At 33.4% G+C, this 22,173-nt stretch overlaps 1 protein-coding gene across 6 annotated transcripts in view; it reads left to right on the forward strand.

Moving 5' to 3' along the window:
- Positions 1-13,000: 13,000 nt before the first annotated feature.
- Positions 13,001-22,173, forward strand: part of LOC134231367 (WD repeat-containing protein 97-like) — a 62,513-nt gene continuing 53,340 nt past the window's right edge. For all 6 annotated transcript variants that reach the window (XM_062713327.1, XM_062713326.1, XM_062713330.1 and 3 more), the window contains exons 1-7: positions 13,001-13,100; positions 15,131-15,420; positions 15,582-15,737; positions 16,093-16,209; positions 16,548-16,700; positions 21,055-21,178; positions 21,471-21,633. In XM_062713327.1, the coding sequence (XP_062569311.1) occupies positions 15,151-15,420; positions 15,582-15,737; positions 16,093-16,209; positions 16,548-16,700; positions 21,055-21,178; positions 21,471-21,633 (983 nt within the window). In that variant the 5' untranslated portion in view covers positions 13,001-13,100; positions 15,131-15,150. The remainder of the gene's footprint in view (positions 13,101-15,130; positions 15,421-15,581; positions 15,738-16,092; positions 16,210-16,547; positions 16,701-21,054; positions 21,179-21,470; positions 21,634-22,173) is intronic.

A 22,173-nucleotide genomic window follows, 5' to 3' on the forward strand; every position in this document is an offset into this window, starting at 1 on the left:
AAATCTATATGTATCAAAAGTAATTTCTCAGTACTTTCCACTGATATAAATTTTAAAAAATATTGCCTCTTGAATTCGGAATAAATCAATAAGCTATTAACAAATATATATTTGACATGGCGTAATTTACGCAGCGGGACATATTTGCAAGACACGGATCATGTTTGATTAAATACCTTAGCGCCTTGAAAATTTTCTTTATCTTTTTGGAACAAGTTGTTGTTTAAAAGTACTCATTGTATGTCAATTCAAATTTGTAAATTTTACCGTCAAAATTTTCTTTTTTCACCATGTAAAATGCGTTATACTAATTTTTCATTGAATGGGAAATCCTAAAGGACTTTTATTTCAAAGGATGTGGGTATCTGTTCTCTTATTGGAGGTTTTCAACAAACATATTATGCCTAAATATGATGTAAGAGAACGATCCTGCAAGATATTAAAGAGATGCGAGAAGATTTTTCAACTTTTTTCTACTTTGTTGAAGGTATTTTCCTGTTACAACCACAGGCACCTGAAGTATGGATAATTACCCCCCCCCTTTTTTTTAATGAAAAAAAATATGTAAGAGTGTATAATACCTCGAAAATATAAAATTTCCCCGTCAAACACATCTATATGTCGTTATATGCAAGCAGATTGTATTTTTTTCTCACGTTTTAAGAATGGCCCTATTCGGTATAATAAAAATTTTTATTATACCGAATAGGGCCATTCTTAAAACATTAGAAAAAGTACAATCTGCTTGCATATAACGACATATAGATGTGTTTGACGGGGAAATTTTATATTTTCGAGGTATTGTACACTCTTACATTTTTTTCATTAAAAAAGGGGGGGGGTATTATCCATACTTCAGGTGCCTGTGGTTAGAACGGGACAAGACGAAAATTGACGTTATTCCGGAATATAGTAGTCTGTCAATGTGTACAAACCTTGTAATAATACTTCCTTTTGTTACAACATTATTGGCGAGAAAAAATCCTTTATTTTCATATAAAACACTACATAGAGAATAATACATACCCTTTTCCATATCACATCCTGTATCAGCCCGAGACACCAATATCAGCCATAGGGCCGAAGGCCCGAGGGCTGATATTGGTCGAGGGCTGATACAGGGTGTGATGTGGAAAAGGGTATGTTTTATTATATTTATTACATACTTAGTAATAAAATACAACATACATTAAGTTGAGAAGAAAATAAGTAAATAATCATGCATGGACTTCTTACATACATGTACATGGTCTATTGTAGCTGCAATAATGTAGCCCTCTCCGATTTTTTTTTTTTTTTTGGGAGAGGGCTACAACTCCTTGGGATCTCTATAATGGCGCAGATGCGGCAGTGGATCACTCCCGCACGGATTTCGGCTCAAATTATCAGTAAACGGCTATTTTATTATCATCTCTTACCTGGAATCCAAATATGTAATTATGCAAAACATAAATCGATCCAAAAATATTCACAACGATCCATATATCAGTTATTTTTTGTGTGTGTCAACATCTTCGTTTAATAACTTGAATTTATCCGCCATGTTATCAGTTATTTTTTGTGTGTACTGACCTTGATGGATTGTATTTCGGGACAGCCAATGAGAATTTAGGTTCTATAGGAGCGGTTCTACTAGGATTTCCCTTATTTTAAGCATACGTATCGCTGTTTGCGCAAAAATAACACTTGAAATGGTTTTATTTATCGATGTTTTTGTAATATATTATAGCACAATCGTTATAAACATCGACATTTGCTTTATTTGGATGTTCCAAATTTCAAGCGAAAGTCTCACTACAGTGAATAAAAATTCCGTCTTATAAGAAGTAAGTTTAATGTAAAAATAATTTATTTTGCCTCCAATCACCCGTATCAAAAAAATATATTTGCACCATGATTACGGAGATGCGATGGAATTGTAGCCCTCTCCAGAAAATATCAGATAAAAAAATTCGGAGAGGGCTACATTATTGCAGCTAGGCCTATTGTCTCAACGATTTGGGTTTGTTTCTACTTCTATTTCAATGCACTTGATCCTAATTTGAAAATAATTTACAAGTATTTGTAAATTAAGATTAACCTTATTTTCAAAAAGTTAAAATTAAGAGAATATGAACCCACCAAAAATTGTGTATGATCACAAGTACTGTTTTTGTGGTTTAATCAGCCATATCGCATATGCAAAAAACCTGTATTTATTACTAAGTGTGTAATAAATGTTTATTATCAAGACTGTACTGCAAAAGATGAAAATATTATTTCCTATCAGTAGCAATTCCTGACGTTACGTCTTTACATTGTGACGTCATAATAGAGGGACGCAAAAACACAATGCCCCGTGACGTATTTCATGTATGCATAGATTGCATTAGAATGGGAATAACTCTTCTTCAAATTTGGTATTTGCGACCGTTAATGCTGATTTAACGGTCGCAAACATCCGTTTTACCGGCTCCGCTTACGCGTCGCCGATAAAACTCAGTTTGCGACCGTTAAATCAGCATTAACGGTCGCAAATACCAAATTTGAAGATAGTTATTCCCTAATTTTGCATCAAATAATTTTTATACTAGAGTATTATAACTTATATAATGATACTCGGGACATACAAGTTACCGTAAAAATTGTCCAAAATTACGTCATCGGCATTCTTACGTCATTTTGCATGATTTGGACAGTATGGATTCCGCTTCAGACAATGAGTCTGATTATGATTACATTTCCGAAGATTCAGACGCAGAAAGTGATGCAGATTTAAATATTCCAGAAATCAATAGACTGTGGACAAACGTACGGTATGTGGAAAATTTTGAATATCTGCACAATATCTTTCCGTTCTCACGGCATATGGGTCCCGTTGACCCACCGGACATAGAGGCTCATCCAATAGAATATTTCAGAAAACTTTCCAATCCAGAGGACAGATCGAAAAGGTCTTATCGACATCCTCGTAGATGAAACGAATTTGTATGCAGAACTATTTTTAACAGATCCATCTTATGATCCTAAACCAAACTCTAGAACACATGAATGGTATTTAACGGATGCTGAGGAAATGTCTGCATATTTAGGATTGTTTCTCTCGATGAGTGTTGTTAAAAAACCCAGCATAGAAGCCTGCTGGACGAGTTCACTGCAGACTCTGAAAGGTGACGAAGGTTACCCCATCGTTAAGGCCGGTATACACGATGAGATTTGTAGTATAATGCAAGTATTATAATACTTTTGTATTATAATACTTTCCTGTACTCACGCTAATACATATCTTAAACTACGTATTCCAACGTGTTTTCCCCGCCATATTTCTCTCTCTGTCAAAGTTATAAAAAATGGAGGATGAGGCTCTGATAGCAGTGTCTATCATTGCACTATGCACATCTTCGCTAGCCAAGGGTGACGATCCGCTCCTCTCCTCTTTCCTTGGCAGATTGAGTAAGACTTTGTAAACCCAGATGAGCGCCCCCTATTGGAAGTTGTCAACTTCAGCCAATCCGAGTTTGCGTAACAGAGCAATTTTCATCAAACATGGCTGCGCCCATGGAAAATAACATCGAAGATGATATTTGCAAGAGATTTAATATTCCCTTGCTCCGACCGAATCAAAAGAAGGCTGTGAAGGGTGTAATGGACAGAAAAGATGTTTTTGTCGGTACCAAAACAGGAAGTGGAAAATCTCTGACTTATGAATGCAGGAGAGGAGCGGATCGTCACCCTTGGCTAGCGAAGATGTACTATGCACTGCTTGATATATTCCACAAGTCCTTTTCCCCCTCCCAACAATCCACGAATTTTTCGATGTCTTTACTTGTTAAGTCTATCATTATTATTTACCATGTGCTTTTTTTTTAGTAATGATAAAAATAGGATGACCCCTACAGCCCTAGTGTCATTACATTTCATTGGTTGAAAGTGATAGGTAAGCTAAGACTTGTATTCGAAAAATCTTATGAAACACTGTATTATGAGTGTATACACAGTAAGATTTAGCTGCAATAATGTAGCCCTCTCCGATTTTTTTTTTGGGGGGGGGGGGGGAGAGGGCTACAACTCCTTGGGATCTCTATAATGGCGCAGATGCGGCAGTGGATCACTCCCGCACGGATTTCGGCTCAAATTATCAGTAAACGGCTATTTTATTATCATCTCTTACCTGGAATCCAAATATGTAATTATGCAAAACATAAATCGATCCAAAAATATTCACAACGATCCATATATCAGTTATTTTTTGTGTGTGTCAACATCTTCAATAACTTGAATTTATCCGCCATGTTTACTGACCTTGATGGATTGTATTTCGGGACAGCCAATGAGAATTTAGGTTCTATAGGAGCGGATCTACTAGGATTTCCCTTATTTTAAGCATACGTATTGCTGTTTGCGCAAAAATAACACTTGAAATGGTTTTATTTATCGATGTTTTTGTAATAAATTATAGCACAATCGTTATAAACAACGACATTTGCTTTATTTGGATGTTCCAAATTTCAAGCGAAAGTCTCACTACGTCACGCGTGAACTGTCATGGCTGCTTAATATTGCATTTGGGAAAGACACAGATTTATTTTACATGGTTTTCGAGTTTAACAGGCTATGTTGTTGACAGTGAATAAAAATTCCGTCTTATAAGAAGTAAGTTTAATGTAAAAATAATTTATTTTGCCTCCAATCACCCGTATCAAAAAAATACATTCGCACCATTACGGAGATGCGATGGAATTGTAGCCCTCTCCAGAAAATATCAGATAAAAAAATTCGGAGAGGGCTACATTATTGCAGCTAAGTAAGATTTTGTATTATAATACAAATCTTATAATACAAATCTTACAGTGTATACCGGCCTTTAACAAATTCTACAGTGCATGGCCAGAAAATGTATGGCTGTACCCCCAACTGAATTTGCTATTCACGGGCCTGCAAATGATGTGTACTTTGAGTGACAGTAAAATAATAGCACAAAATCAATGTTAAATTCTCCTATCTTAAGCTAATGAAACCTATATTATAATAACTTCTTTTGGATTCGTACTGAAAATGTTTTGGACATGGCGCTCAGCTAGATCCTGATGAACCCCATCGTCTCAAGCCACAGTCCGGAGTAGGAGAGGATCGTACATTTTGGCCGTGGTTTGCAACGATGAATGAACCCGTAGTCACGTGGACTTTTTGTAGCCCCCCTTCCACTTTGAAAAACTTTTCTACAGGCTTGTAGCAAGCAATTTAGATTGATGTATAATTATATTGAATGTGATGTATGTCATTAAGCAAAAAATACAAAAAACGTATATAGTATACTAAATGTCTACATAAAAAAAAGAATATTTCATTACGTCAAGAAACGACAACGTTACTATGCTCTATAAAATATTCCTGAAAGTGTATCACGTAAATTCATCTTAAAAAGTAGTACGATTAATTATTTGTCATCTAATTAAATTCAATATATGAATTCTCTTTCATGTACATATATATAGTTTATTCATCAGAAGATTGAACTCAATAGCCCTCATATTATAACATTTTACTAATTGACTTTCTACAGCTTGAGTATTTCTGACGTTTTGTCAGTATATACTTGTTATCTACGCTTTCTAAGCCGAAGTAATTCATTTTTTCTTAACTTCATATTGAGTATTTATAATTTTTAAATTTGTTTCGCCATTACTACAACCAGCTTTTTTTCTAAAAAAAAAAATGAAATAATAAAAAAAAAACAAGATCTTGAAATTCAAAGTAAATTTTTCAAGATACACAGTGAGCGATAAAAAAATATTAAATGGTATGAAAAATTGATTTTGCATCGTTATTCTATTTTAAAATTATTTATACCATAAATCACATAGTTTAATGTACTTACAGTATTGTGACCACTGAAAATGCACGAGGTTTAAATGTTGAAGTACCCATGTTAATCTTGTATATAACAAGAAAATGGGCGGAGTCGACCTTTCAGACAATCTCTAGAGCTGTATGACCCATGCATTAGATCAAAAAAGATGTGGAAGAAAATACTCATCAATATTCTGCTTAGAATTATGTGAAGGTATATTTACATTGGTTCCCTGTGGTGTATATTTAAAGTTAACCGGTTTTAAGAAAATATGATTAGCATGGACGATCGTTCTATTCCATGCACTCAACAAAATTGTTATATACCAGCACTTTTTAGCAAAGATCTGCGCAGAGCAATAAAGTTATAACTTAGTTTAATTTAATATATCAGTATTCAGAATAGAATATCATTTAGTTAAGGAATTAAGCTTATTTCAACTTATATTATACGATATAACATAACATGGGGCAGTTTACGCTTTATAAACCGCGAAGCGGTTTATAAAAAAGCGTAAACTGCCCCAAGTTTTGTTATATCGTATAATATAAGTTGAATTAACTTCATTCCTTATAATTTAATTTCAGTGTAGACACTGAGATAATTTTCCCCCCAGAATAAGGCTTCAAATTGATTAAATTTTAAAAGTAACGTCAAGCGGAGTAATACGTTTTTTGACGTAACTCATTGTGACGTAGGCAAGTTATGTTATACAAAATGGATAAATCCGATTAACCAATCAAATGACTTGTTACAACTAACATTAAATTATTTAATATTAAAGCACATTTTTAAAATGTCATAAACCAATCTGATGTCATATGTACATCAGCAACATTGTCCGTACTGTTTAAAGCGCAGTTTTGTTCTAAATTGTACCAGTCTTATTTAGCGGCAAAACGTGAATTGTTCCCCCCCCCCCCCTCCCAGCAAATGCCTACATTATCTACCGATAAAACCGGGGACTGCGTGCAAAAATGAGTAGGATCGAGTTCCATATGAGCATTTGTTCAGGTTTAATTGGCGATTTCCGCCAGCCAAGGCGTGCACAGATCAGGGGTAGTACATATACAGCCAGCTAGGCTAACGGAGAGACATTTTATTGAATGTCTTGAAGGTTAATATAAGTCCCCTTTTTAAAAGAAGCATAATGATGTAATAATTATAATTGTTCATTTTACCTGGATATTGGTCAACATGTTGCTCATAAATACGAACATATAATACAATAAATTAAAGCTCGGGTTATAAATTCGAGCTGACGTTGTTTCCCTTTCTCTTTTTGTATACATAAAGTGATTACGTAAAATCAAATACAGTATGTTACAGGCCCCTGTGGTCGCAGCCAGAGGGCTAATTACTCTTCAGAGTGCAGTAGTCTATGTTAAATAATATTTTAATATCAAAATGTATTTTATACACGGGCGGCGTCTCAGCTAGATGTTTTAAAACATGTCCGTTTTGATAAGTAATTTTATACATGTCTGAAAACTAATTTTTAGCCGGGCTTATTGCTTAAAGAGCAATTGCCGGCTTATGTCATCCTGTTCAAGGCAGGAAGTCAACCCCATAGTCGACATTTTAAAGTTACATGCAAAAATATAGTTCTTACTCTCAACCGCTTTTGAGATAATACAAACGCTAAATAAAGCAACAAAAATAAAACGAAGTTTTATCTTTATAAATATTAGTAATAATGACTTTGAAAACTTCAGTCCTAAGTCAAAGAACATGGTTCATTAGCGTAAGGATTTTTAGTGTTCTCGTAGTTCTCTACACATACGAGTTAAGGCAGGAGAGGGAACCAGACTGGCCTGTTTGTTTACATTTTGAATAAATTTTATTTTTATATTGATATTTATGTGAATTAAAAAAAAAGGCCGGATCTAGAACATTTTTTCCAAGAGGGTCACTCATGTTAAAAAAATCCAATTCAGAAATTTCTTGACAAGAAAAAAAAATTCCTTTCCTTAATGTGAAAATTTATTTCGGCCGGGGAGAGGCGGTTCTCATGCGTCATACCTTCATGTCTATGACATTTTTTATACCAACTTAACACGAAACTGCGTTTTCGGGGGGTGGGGGGGGGGGGGGGTTCTAAGGTCCCTTTTAGTTGATTTATTTTATACATTGAATAACTTTTAGTTGGTTTAGCTTGTGCATTAAATAACTTTACAAATTTCAGAGGGGTGGTTCTGACCTCTCCCTCTAGATATATGCATGTAAAACATTTCTTATTTGTAAAAACAAAGAGATATAAATGTTTGATCGGCGTTTTCTACGTGGAGGGTCCAAGATCAGTTTCAGTTCGTTTAGTTTATACATTAACCCATGACTGTACAAATTTTAAATGTAAATTATCAGGAATTGAAGTTTAATGTATGATTAATTATTAAATACCATTTAAAATTAATTTCAAAGCTGGGATGATATAAAATACAAGAAAAAATACCCGTAGTGAGCGACAAAAAACCGTCGGCGTAAATCGAAGATTTTTACAAAGTTTGGATCTGTAGCTCTCTGCTTTATCTGTCCGAATTTTCTCAAGCAGAGAGTTACAGGTCTGCAACTAACACTCACATTTAATATGGAGTTTAAACATTTGACTATGTTGGCCAATTCTAAAATGTTTTCACGTTCATGAAACCAATTTTTAAAAATAACGATGTCATGATCTATCCCCCTCCCCCTGCTTTTTGCTTGCGATTTATCGGCTCTTAAATAATGATACTATATTTGAAAGAACTTATTTTCTTATTTAAATATAATTAAATTTTGTAAAAGAGGAAAATATAGGGGAAAGGCTTTACAGATGACAGGTAAACAAAAATTCGATCAAGTCGAAGCCGTACATCTGCAAGAAAAATATTTTCTGTATTTAGGAAAGTTTAATTTCGCCACTGATAGAATTTAAGCTAGAACGCTGTCTGCTCTCAGCTGTTGCATAATGCATGTATGTACAAATAAATACTTTTTTTTAAATACCGAGTATATCAAGAAATCAAACAGATGTTTTACATGTAATCTTATACATTAAAATCTATGGTTACACCCATTTAAAAACAGTACACCGACTGAAAAGAAATCGAAGACAAGCATATTTTTCTGATGAATTAAAATGAAGAGCCAAATTTAGGAAATATTTAGGAAATATAAGAAGGTATGGTTTTAGCTTTATTGCGCCCTAAAAATGTAATGACATCAAAAAGTTTTGAAACTGGCTTATATATTAGTTAAATAATTGACTCTGATAAATCAGGAAAGAATATGGCATGAAGGTTTACCATTCTGCAAATATGACGTCATTAATGTGAAGCATTTCTCTATTTTCAAGAGAAAAAGCCTCAAAATGGCACATTTCAAGGGTGATTTTCCTTTAGAAAACAGTGTCCACAGCCGTCGCCCACGTTAATTTTTTGATATTTTGTGCAAAATTCAATAACAAATCACATATCTCAAGATCTTTGTGGGCGATGCCTGTGGACAATATTATCTGAAAGAAAATTTCATTGAAAATTGGTGTCTTCTGCAACTTTTAAAGAAAATACGGGAAAATGCACATGTTTATGACGTCATAATTAGCATTTAAAAACACATGTGAGAAAAATGACTTGTATGATTTTTCTGCATTTAATTTTAATTATTTAAAAAGCATGAGTTTTCAACTTTTACACCAGTTTCAGTTTTAGCTCTACTGGTCAGAGACCAGAAGAGCTTATGCGATAGTAATGCGTCCGTCGTCCGTCCGTCTGTCTGTCCGTCTGTCTGTCTGTCTGTCCGTCTGTCTGTCTGTCTGTAAAAAATCTTTCAAAATGCTACTCTTCCTACAGTTTTGGTCTGATTTCAATATAACTTGGCACACAAGTAGACTACACTAAGATACATAATTCTGTGTATCGGTTTTTGATTTCGATTAACGGTGTTGCCGTTGTTGCTAAAATAGAAATTTCTGTGAAATTCTTTCAAAATGCTACTCCTCGTACAGTTTTGGTCTGATTTCAATATAACTTGGCACACAAGTAGACTACACTAAGATACATAATTCTGTTTATCGGTTTTTGATTTCGATGAACGGTGTTGCCGTGCCGTTGTTACTAAAATAGAAATTTCTGTGAAATTCTTTCAAAATGCTATTCCTCCTACAGTTTTGGTCTGATTTCAATATAACTTGGCACACAAGTAGACTTCACTAAGATACATAATTCTGTATATCGGTTTTTGATTTCGATGAACGGTGTTGCCATGGTAACTAAAAATAGAAATTTCTCTCAAAAACTCTCAAAATGCTACTCCTCCTGCAGATTAAGTCTGATTATAATATAATGTGGCATGCAAATAGACTATACTATGAACATAAAGAGACTTAATCAAGGATCATTATTCTTTTTATTGCTGTGGTAAAGTTTCAATTCCCAACTGCTTAAGAACTTTTCTCTTCCTTTGCTATAAGTACAAACCAGTAGAGCTTCAGGCTCGACAGAGACTTCTGGTTTAGAAAATCACAGGGCAAAATTTGTAGGTAAAAACCAATCCCGATTGAAATAAAACCGATCCCGATCGAAAATAATGCAAAATTTAAAAAAAATTCAAACTAAAGGCACCTGCCACATGTATAACGTAAAAAATATAAATCAAGTAGTATTTTTTTAATCATATTACTACAAAAGAGCCAAATTTAACATTACAATTATAGTATTTTCTTCTTTATATAATTCCGGTCGGGATCGTTTCATTTGGGAAAATTATAAAAGAAAGGTAAATTTGACTCCTTTTATTTCTTTCAATATACCGGTTCCTATGGAATGCCATATACGACAGCCAACTGCTTACTGCCAACTGCTGACTGCTTACTGCCAACTGCCACACATATTTGAATGAATTTTATTTTTATATTGATATTTATGTAAATTAAAAAAAAAAGGCGCGGATCTGTAGGACATTTTTTCCAAGAGGGTCACTCTGGTAAAAAAAAAACCAACCCAGAAATTTCTTGACAAGAAAAAAATACATCAAGTCCTTTCCTAAATGTGAAAATTTATTTCGGCCGGGGAGAGGGGCATTAAAACAAAATATGCGTCATACCTTCATGTGTATGACATTTTTCATAACAAACTTAACACGAATCTAGAGGAGCACATTTTTTTTGGGTGGGGGTGGGGGTCATGTGTAAAAGGTCCCTTTTAGTTGATTTATTTTCCAACTTAAATAACTTTTAGTTGGTTTAGTTTGTGCATTAAATAATATTACAAATTTCAGAGGGGTGTTCCGGACCCCTCTCTCTAGATTTATGCATGTAAAACATATTTTATTTGTACAAACAAAGAGATATAAATGTTTGATCGGCGTTTACGAAGTGGAGGGTCCAAGGTCGGTTATACTGGTAGTTCGTTTAGTTTATTTAACGTATGACTGTACAAAATTTAAATGCCCCCCCCCCCGATCTATGCATGTGAAACATTATGTTTATAACACACAGAGATATACATCTTTAATTTGAGGAATTTTTTAACTATAGAATATAATGGAAAACGGAAATTTATTTTCAAAACATCTTTATCTGCAAAACGACAAATCTTTTTTTTATTATTATTCTCTCTTCAAAGGTTTTGTTGTTTATGGGAAGGGGGGGGGCTTTCTAAGTAAAAATTTATTTTAAAGATTAAAAGCAGAAAATAGTCATTTTATTACCTATTTCAAATAGGAAAACAAATTAAAAAAAAATAAACAATGTGCTTTATCAACCGCATATATTGAATATTACATAAGATAAAACATATTGGTCATTTTATTCAATTCAATTTTAAAAAACCAGGGTGACCCCTCTCTGGAAAAAATGTCCTGGATCCGTACCGTTTTTTTTTTTTAATTCTTCATACAACTTTTAAATTTTTTTTGTGAAAATTCATATAAATATCAATAGAAATTTAAAATTCATTCAAATATGTGTGGCAGTTGGCAGTAAAAATTTAACAGTCAGCAGTTGGCAGTTTTTTGGCTGTCGTATATGGCATTCCATAGGTTCCCACTGATTTTATTAAGTAACTCAAAAGTTTGTACTTTGTATTCATAGTAACATAAGAAAAAAATTCTTTCCTTGTAATGTATTGGGTTTTATAACGTAATGATAATTGGATACTGAATTCAAGAACTTTCTTGCTCAACTCAAATTTGGACCGTATAATTTTTCTAAAGAAATATAAATTGGAGTCTTATTCATTTAAATAAAAGATAAGAGTCTATGCTATAAATAATATTCTTTTTTTTTCTCTCTCTCATCCAGCTATTGAGATCTGAGACATATAAAACAAAATAAAAACGTAGTAATTTTTTTACCCTCATGTTGACCTTTTTGCAGTTAAAATTAAGCATATACCAAAAATATGACTAGAGGAGCACAATTTTTTTTTTTTTGGATGTTGTCATGTGTAAACACTGGCTTTATGCAAAAAATAATTAAAATCCATGACATGCTATGTGCCACCCATTGCCCATCTTTTTCCCCAACACTACCTTTACTATAGTAAATGTCCATTGAAAGGATGGTTGCCCCCCCCCCCCCCCACACACACACTTTTTACCATAGTATAGTTTTTTTTTGCTTGTCAACTTTTTCAGGCGAGTAAAAAAAATTTTTCTCTGGTTGGCCTGAAATTCTAAAAAAAATAATTGCTGAAACAGTTGCATCATTGTGTTTACTACTCATAACAATTAAAAATGACGTCATCGATTCACAATACGAAACGTGCTGGTCTCGAGAAGTTTGGGGACGATTTTAGGGTACGGACGAATTCAATCGCCTATGCAGAGTTGTCGTTCGTTCCTCTCTCAGACACGTGAATGTATGGGTACCGAATGTAGAGAGTGGGACGAATTTAGGGTACACGACGATTAAACTCACTGGCAGTTCCTGTCTCATTCGTACGAAACGTCTGCATATCGAGGATCAGACAGGCAAGCCCTGCAGTCTACACTTCGATATTTTCCCCTATGTTCAAGTCTTCATGAGTCATTCGCCAAATAAAAAAATCGTAAAAAAAGATTCTTATATTAAACGAGGAAGACAATAAGATAACCAAATTAATCGTAAAAGTATAATTTGTATTTTGAAGACATTGGGTTTAGTTCGACTGATTGTACGTACAACTTAATTGCGTAATTCCCGCGAATTCTGCACTCCATGGTGACTATCAACAATATGGCGGAAGTAACGATATTTTCCGCGGATTAGAAAAACAGTTTATTCTTATGTTTTTAAAAAGATAGCTCCAAGGTACCTATATTTTTCTTAAACACCTCATTATTGATTATTTCATAGAGAACAAATCATGCTTTTGTGTGATAATTTAACAGGTTTTATTATATCGGGGGTATAATCAACATGATCAATAATGATCACAGGTCTAGTTTATTCACATAATTATGCTTATAGTTATTTGATATACTATATTTGCATAATTGAATTCAAGTTTTCTCAACTTTGCCTTTAATTTATACCAAAACACTGCAAGTTTGGATAGCATGTATTCCTGTGTTGGTAAATTCTATTGTGTTTTTTTTCTTATTCACAGTATTCAGTTATGATATGAAAAGAAAATTGTTCAGTCAGACAAATCTATCTGGAGATTTACTTATTTGGTCAAAAAATGAACTGACAGACTATCAAACAAACAATCATGAAAGGTCATTGAGCTCAGATATAGCTGCAGATCTGTAGCTCTCCGAAAAATATTATTGATAGACCGGAGAGCTACAGTGCCACCCATTGAAAAAACTGTATATTTATTGCGCTTAAAAAAGTGAGCTTGGTTCTCGATTAATATTTCCAAATTCTTACCTCAATTGCAAAAAATGGAAGATTTCAAAAAATTACTCTCTCTATCAAGTTCTCTCGTAGTTGACATCTGAACGAAGCATATTGGACCGAATTATCTTTGAAACCAAAATGGCAGTATAAATAAGCGAAATGTCCGATGACTGCAATATCAGGGTTAGGAGGACTATTAACAACAATTATGAGGAATGTTTTCTTGTGGAAAGAGTCAAAGAATATGTTAGGAACACACGGTTAGTAATATATTGAGATGACAGTTTAAGAAGTATGGAGAAATAAATCGAGAACCGAGCGCATTTTTTTGTGCGCAATAAATATACAGTTTTTTTCAATGGGTGGCTCTGTAGCTCTCCGGTCTATCAATAATTTTTTTCGGAGAGCTACAGATCTGCAGCTAGCTCAGATGCTGAATTTATATTGCCTATCAATTATATCATGCTAAGTTAACCTGAGAATTGGTCTTCTGTGTTATTTCTGTCAAGAATTAACTGTTTGATCATAAATAACTTTTAGAATTTAAATTGCTAATGCATCAAAAGAGACTCATCATGAAAATAAGTTATTTCTTCATGGATTGTTTTCATTTCAAACCTGAAAGATGCTAAATAAAGCAACATTGGGTAGCTGAATAAAATTATATATGTAATTCAAGTTACAATTTTAAGTTAAATGCACTGATTGTACCAGATTGATTAATATACTCTTCAAGATTGAGCCATTCTTAGATTTAAAAAAAGGTGTAATATTGGTTGCTTATTTAAGGAATGACTCTAATTCTTGGCCAAATATTCGATATAACCTGGTTTGGGCCAGTTTACACTTTATAATCTGCGAAGTGGATTATAAAAAAGCGTAAAATGACCCAAACCAGGTTATACTCGACTAATTTGGCCAAGAATTAGAGTCATTCCTTATAATTTAATTTTAAAATAATTAAACAACTGTGGGTGTAAAATTATGCTGCTTTTTATGAGTTCAAATTTGCCATGCACTCAATAATACATCCTTAGTAATGAAAGTGATGGTTAACAAGGGGAGGTAATAACTGATACACAGATCTAGCAGCCATGATGTTTGTTTACATGAGGTAAGATCGAGCTACTGTTTGACGTTAAAGGTAAATTTATTAAATCTGGGATTTTCCATAAATCCCAAGGACTGGAAATGAGGGGTTTGCATGGATACAGATGATTCAAATGGTTGTCAAGGGGGTGTGTCTCCATACCAAACCAGGTTATTAAGAAATAATTTGCGTTCCGTTTTGGAAATCAACCAATGAGAGACTAGAATACAAACAAAATTAAATTATTATATTATGACACAGTAACAGTATAAAATGCAAAAATGGCACATTTTCAATTAAGAAATATCAATGAAACTGTGCTCCTTTGAACTACAGCAAAGCTTGATTTGCTTCCCTTGGGAAGAGAAAAAAACCCAATGCATCTAATTAAGCACTGAATTTGTAGGTAGTATAAACTAGGAAGAAATGGAGATCAGTCGTCTTTTGAGTGATCCCACCGAGGAAGAGGAACCTATCAGTAAACAATTGACAATACTCATTGAAAGCCGCAAATCTGAGGAGAAGAGGAAAGCCCTCGGTCATTGGGACATACTACGGAAGTCCATCAGAAAGACGATAGATGCCGTAAAGGAGTCTGACTTGAAGAATAAAAATGTGTCTCATGGAATTCACCACCTGCGCAAACTTAACCATGACCACTCTATTAAATCAGTAGCCTTTATGAAGGATAGAAAAGTAAGCTGAAACATTCTCTTATGTATATTTTCATGTCTTGTGTTTAGTGTTTGATTTAAAGTTAATTCAATATTTGTGGCTTGGTAAAACATTCTCTACAATAGAATCTATGTATGGAGTTTTTGAAGAGTTTTTGTACAGAATTTTATCATATTTTTTAGGAATACCTGACCACAGATGGAGGGAATGTAACCATTTTTTTGGAGGATGGCCGCAAAAAGGCTACGTACATTCCAGAAGAAACAATGGACACAATCATATATTGTTCCCACTCTGACCAGTTTGTAGGATTCACCAAAGGAGATGATGAACTTTTCGTAAGAGCATTATAGTTAATATTTTCCTCATATGAATTGATTTTATTTTTATAAATTCAATGTTTGTCCTAAACGCATACCTTTCTGCTTAAAAAAAGATGTTTATGCATGGTGATTGATATTCTCTACTGTGTTTGTTTAGGTTTTTGAAATTCTTGTATTGATTCTAGACTTTTTGAAATAGTTGACTTCATAATATAGCTGTAGCTAAGAAAAAGCATCTACCGGTATTTTAATTTATTCTTGAATTGATTCTAGACTTTTTGAAATAGTTGACTTCATAATATAGCTGTAGCTAAGAAAAATCATCTACCAGTATTTCAATTTATTCAATTTTTTTTTGTTTACTTTCAAGCTGATGAATAAAGACTTTGAAATCATCTCTCAAGCAAGAAATCCATGCAAAATAAATTTAGCCAAGTATAACCACAACACAATGGAATTTGTAACATTTGGACCAGGGTATTTTGTGGTTAGTATAAAACATTTTAAAAGCTGTCATTTAAAGTCTTCTGTAAGGAAATGTTGTTTAGGTTCTTCCTGTTTACAGTCCAGCTTGCTAGCAGATTGAATTTAATGTAAAACATCTGTACTTTTGGTGTTGGGGATTGAAAATCAAAGAACTGTGTATCTGTGCTTTGTGATACCAAGTGCCTGTTAATGTATTAGAATTTCCAGAGTTATCTTTCTTTTCATGTTTTCATGATCTGAATTTGTCATATGCACCTAAATCTTTATAAATTTAGTCAGAACATGATCAGTCTTAATTTTATCACTTGTGGCATATAATTTCACCATTTTTTTCTGTAGTGTTGGGCTTTCCGGTATGGTGCAAGACATCTTATACCTCGAAAGATGAACAAAATAGTATTCACAGCCGACAATGCTTTCTCTCATCTTGTTTTGGAAGAAACTGCCAGCCGTCAGCAGCGCTGTTACCTGTCTCATGGCAAAGATGTTGTGGTAAGTGGTCAAGTAAAAGTGGTTAAAAGAAAAATTTGGTTAGAAATACAGTAAAACTTGGCCACCACTGGTCCAAAGGAATTAGATAACATTCTGGATTAAACAATATTCCAAACAATTGAAATTACTAAACACCCATTCTCAATATAAGGGCTCAAATAATGTCACCTCATTTTCATTTAGAAGAAATACCACTGATGTAATTTTCAAATCAACATTATAAATAGTCATATAACAATGAATAATAATTCATATAATTATCAATCTGAAAGGGTATTTAAGGAGCTCCAAATTCAAATATAGTAGCGTATTTGAAATGTACGTTACTGTCGCCGAGGCAAATATTGTGCTGAATCCCCTCTGTGTAATTTGCAGTTTTGATTCTCAAGTAAAAATTTTCTAATAAGTTAACCCTTGTATCATATATATTTCTTTTTATAACAATAATTACATTTTCTTTGTGATAATAAATCATTTTTATTGTGCAATGTCCGTGTCGCTTAATTCTATTTCAACCACATTACAAGCAAACACCAAGATCATACACCGGGTAGTTTTTTTCTCCTTTATTTATTGATGGGCTAAATTTGAAATTTCAAAGGATTATTTACTCATACTTAGATAATGTAACATGAAATTAAACAATTTGAGCAACTTTTATAAATATGTTTACGGAATGAAAAACATTTTCAATCGTAGAGATAAGAAAGAAATGTACGTTACACTATATTCTTCCATGAAGAATATATATTAAGTAGAAAATATGAGACGACTCTGAGTAAGCAACCCCATGCACCCTGTAAACTGGCAAAGACGTTTTGGTTAACACAATTAAAAATTATTTTTTACATGAAAAATGGTCATTCGAAATGTACGTGACTAAAAGTACGTTACCATGAAATTCGAATTAAGTGAATCTCGCACGAATTTTCATGTATTCTCATACTTTCACACACTCGAATGTGTACACAAAGAAAAGTTCAAAGGTTGGAGGTCGTCTAAATCCCAAAATTAATGAAAAGAAACGTTTCTGCTGTGGAAAAAATTGATATTAAGGTCATTTATATGTAGTATAATTTTGATACCTGATATATATTTCTGAATTCGAAACCTGTATGATGCATTTCTTATGATATGCAAGTTCAAATACTATCAAAATATTGCGTGTGTAACGTACGCTTGTGGAAGAGAATTTATCTTTATATTTGAAATGTACGTTACGTATGGTAACGTACATTTTGCGTATTTCTAACTGACATTTTTTTAAAAAAATTTGGTCAATGAATTGCGTTTACACGAGCGAAACAAAGTTATCGTTACAATCCATTTGACAACTGACCATATAAAGCCATCTAAATGCACCCCCAATCCTCGTAAATGTGGTAGACTGTTATCACGTGCTAGAAAATTTATTTCTAAGCGTCTTAAATTCATCTTTGGCAACCTTTTTGCAGTTTGTTTACTTTTAATATGCGACTTTTCGTCAATATTCATTTAGTTAATTGTTTTTGATAATTTAAAACAAGGTATGCATAGGCATATAATTGGTAAAAAAAACCAAAAACACAAGACGGTCACGTACATTTCAAATACTGAAAGGCACACAATAATCAGTTTTGTTTGAATCATTGCATTTAATTTTGGTTATATTTTTCCAGATCTGCTAAAAAGCATGTATGTTTATGTTTAGACAAACGATGTTGCAGCATACTAAATGAAATTGTTAACAAGACTGTGGATGGATATATTCGGAATAGATTTTGATCATTTATGTTAAGTTTCAATGGCCAAACACGAGTTTTTTGGATCATAGCGAAATATGTCTTACTCCTATTTGTTTTTGTCTGTACCCTTGCCCACAGGTAGAAGTAATTAGGTTAAGGGGTTAACTTCAGCGGAACAGCACAAAAGAATGGTTGATCTGAGGTGGAGGGGACTCCCTAATAATATGTGAAATGAACGTTACCGAAGAGACGTGACATTCATGTAGTTGATGACAAATAACCTCATTTGTTACATTATGATTTCTTATATTACTGCGTTTAAACGCTTCATTGTAATGATTTTTATGTCGATAATTGCTTTTTTCCCCCAATATTTACTTACCGGTACATATTATTACAAGTTTGAAATGTACGTTACCTATTCATATTCTGGGGCAATCGTGTCTTTATATATAGTGGTCATTGTGACATATAACACTATGTGATTACATAGAGAATCTATTTTGGAATAAACTGAAACAAAACGATAATTTTTCAGATGAATTTTAAGCTTTTTATCAAACAGAAATAAATCATGAAATGTACGTTATATTTATGTAGTTTTCTAAATCGACATGGATATATGTTAAAAAAGACAGTAACTACAAAATAGAATTTTACTACATGTACATGTTAAGTTCCAGTATCTATAGAAAATGGCAAGATTCCAAACTGATCCCTCTAAACAAAACAGAGAGAAGAATTTAAAATATATTTTATAAAATTGTTTTTATACATCTGGATCAAAAAGTAACCTTTGTTTTTTGAAAGGAAAAATCAAACGCACGTTCGTATGCCGAGAGAATATATTGCTGACAGAGTTGGTAGGATGTTTTGGTGTTAAGATGAGATATTCCAATTGTGATTTTAATGATTACGTTTTTTTCTGTCGACCTTTTTGGACATATTGCAGAAAGAGTAACGTACATTTCCAGCTACATTTCTGAATAAAATCATCCCCTACTTCAACGTCCATGTATTAAAATTTGATGAAAAGAAAACTTGTAACAAAATCTTAAGATACTTTCTTTCAAAGGTAATTGATAGAAAAATTGTTATCTTAAACTTCATTTTTTAGCTCTACTGGTCAGAGACCAGAAGAGCTTATGCGATAGTAATGCGTCCGTCGTCCGTCCGTCTGTCTGTCCGTCTGTCTGTCTGTCTGTAAACAATTTTTCAAAATGCTACTCCTCCTACAGTTTTGGTCCGATTTCAATATAACTTGGCACACAAGTAGACTACACTAAGATACATAATTCTGTGCATCGGTTTTTGATTTCGATGAACGGTGTTGCCATGGTTACTAAAAATAGAAATTTCTGTGAATTTCTTTCAAAATGCTACTTCTCCTACAGTTTTGGTCCAATTTCAATATAACTTAGCTGACAAGTAGACTACACTAAGATACATAATTCTGTGCATCGGTTTTTGATTTCGATGAACGGTGTTGCCATGGTTACTAAAAATAGAAATTTCTGTGAATTTCTTTCAAAATGCTACTACTCCTACAGTTTTGGTCCAATTTCAATATAACTTAGCTGACAAGTAGACTACACTAAGATACATAATTCTGTGCATCGGTTTTTGATTTCGATGAACGGTGTTGCCATGGTTACTAAAAATAGAAATTTCTGTGAAATTCTTTGAAAGTGCTACTCCTCCTACAGTTTTGGTCTGATTTCAGTATAACTTGGCTGACAAGTAGACTACACTAAGATACATAATTCTGTGCATCGGTTTTTGATTGCGATGAACGGTGTTGCCATGGTTACTAAAAATAGAAATTTCTGTGAAATTCTTTCAAAATGCTACTCCTCCAACAGTTTTGTTCTGATTTCAGTATATCTTGGCACACAAGTAGACTACACTATGATACATAATCCAGTGCATCAGTTTTTGATTTTGATGAACGGTGTTGCCATGGTTACTAAAAATAGAAATTTCTATGAATTTCTTTCACAATGCTACTCCTCCTACAGTTTTGGTCCGATTTCAATATAACTTGGCAAACAAGTAGACTACACTAAGATACATAATTCTGTGCATTGGTTTTTGATGAACGGTGTTGCCATGGTTACTAAAAATAGAAATTTCTGTGAAATTCTTTCAAAATGCTACTTCTCCTACAGTTTTGGTCCGATTTCAATATAACTTGGCACACAAGTAGACTACACTAAGATACATAATTCTGTGCAACTGTTTTTATTTTGATGGGTGGCAAGGATCAGGTTTCTATTGATTGCTGTTTTGAAGTCTCAAGTCACAACTGCTACTTTTCTCTTCCTTTGTTTTAAGTATAAACCAGTAGAGCTACAGTCTCGACAGAGACTTCTGGTTTAAAAATCAGAGAGGCATTTGTGCCCTTATATTGAGAATGGGTGTAAAAGGGACTTGAAAGTTTAATTTATCTTATTATTCAAGATTTTGGAATACACAATATCTAGATTAGGCAATTTCACTATTAATACTCTTTTTGTATACCTAACTGACTTGTAGACAAAATGCAAATGAAACATTTAGCCCAAAAAATAGTAGTGTCTACATTTCAGAAAAAATATGTTTTAAATCAAATTAAAAATTTTATTATTCAGGTTTACAATGTATTTGCGGGAAATCAACTCACGATGAAAAAAGATCTCCATGAGCGAATGATAACAGGGATGACATTTTTTAATCCACTGAAGTATTTAATCACTGGAGCTAAAGATGGATCCAGTAAGTAGTGACACCTTAACATCAAACTAAATTATATAATTTTAATTTTATGTAATAATATTCAAACAATGCATGTGCCATTCTTGCATTATATTCCAGCCTACTATTATTTTCTCCATAATCTAGCTAAAATGTAATATGTACACTAAAAGTAATTAAGCTCCCAATTTCATTCAAACAAAATTAAGATGGGACTTAAATTTCTGAAACTTCTTATTACCATGGTCAAAACATTATGATATGTGTCTTTGAACTTTGAACCCTTAATTTCATTCACCTTTATTATATACAGTCAAAGTGTGGGACAATGAGTGGTACCTAAAGATGGTGTTTGTGGGGCACACCAGGGCTATTTCTGTATTGTGTGTGTATCCGGATGGCCCTGCCATTATATCAGCCAGTCATGATTGTACTGTCAGAGTCTGGAACCTGGATTCCTGTGATGAGGTGGACAGGTAGGTTATCACATAATATTTCCACTTCTACATGTACTTGTTTCCTCTGTTTGTTGATTTCTTGATAATTCAACCGGAATGTAAATTTCACAAAGCAAAAGGTCAGGAGCTAAGGAGGCCCTAATATGCATGTAGATCTTGTGCATCTGTCTTTGTCTGATGTCAGTGGGCGGGGACTATTGAAATTGACATGGGAGGCCTTTTGTAATTTAAATCTATTAGAGAACATTTTTAAAATCTTTATTTACAATTTTTATTTCACATTTACATGTATTTATAAGGAATCACTGTCTAGTCTGGTGGGTATGTCAGGCACATCAATGACAGTTGGAAATGTGGGATAATTTATTCATAACAGGCTTTGCCCATTATGCAAATTATCCCATGTTTCCAACTATCATTGATGCCTTGGCATACCCAACAAACTAGACAGTGTTTCCTTAAAAAAAACCTATGGTATACCAACATCTTCTGTCTTAGTGACACTGTAAACCAACCTTCTGCCTCTTTTAAATGTCCAAATGTGCTGTAAAGCAGTCT

This window comes from Saccostrea cucullata, unplaced genomic scaffold, assembly GCF_032062105.1.
Source record: "Saccostrea cucullata isolate Sc308-1 unplaced genomic scaffold, CSIRO_AGI_Scuc_v1 ctg104, whole genome shotgun sequence".
NCBI classification, from domain to species: Eukaryota; Metazoa; Mollusca; class Bivalvia; order Ostreida; family Ostreidae; genus Saccostrea; species Saccostrea cuccullata.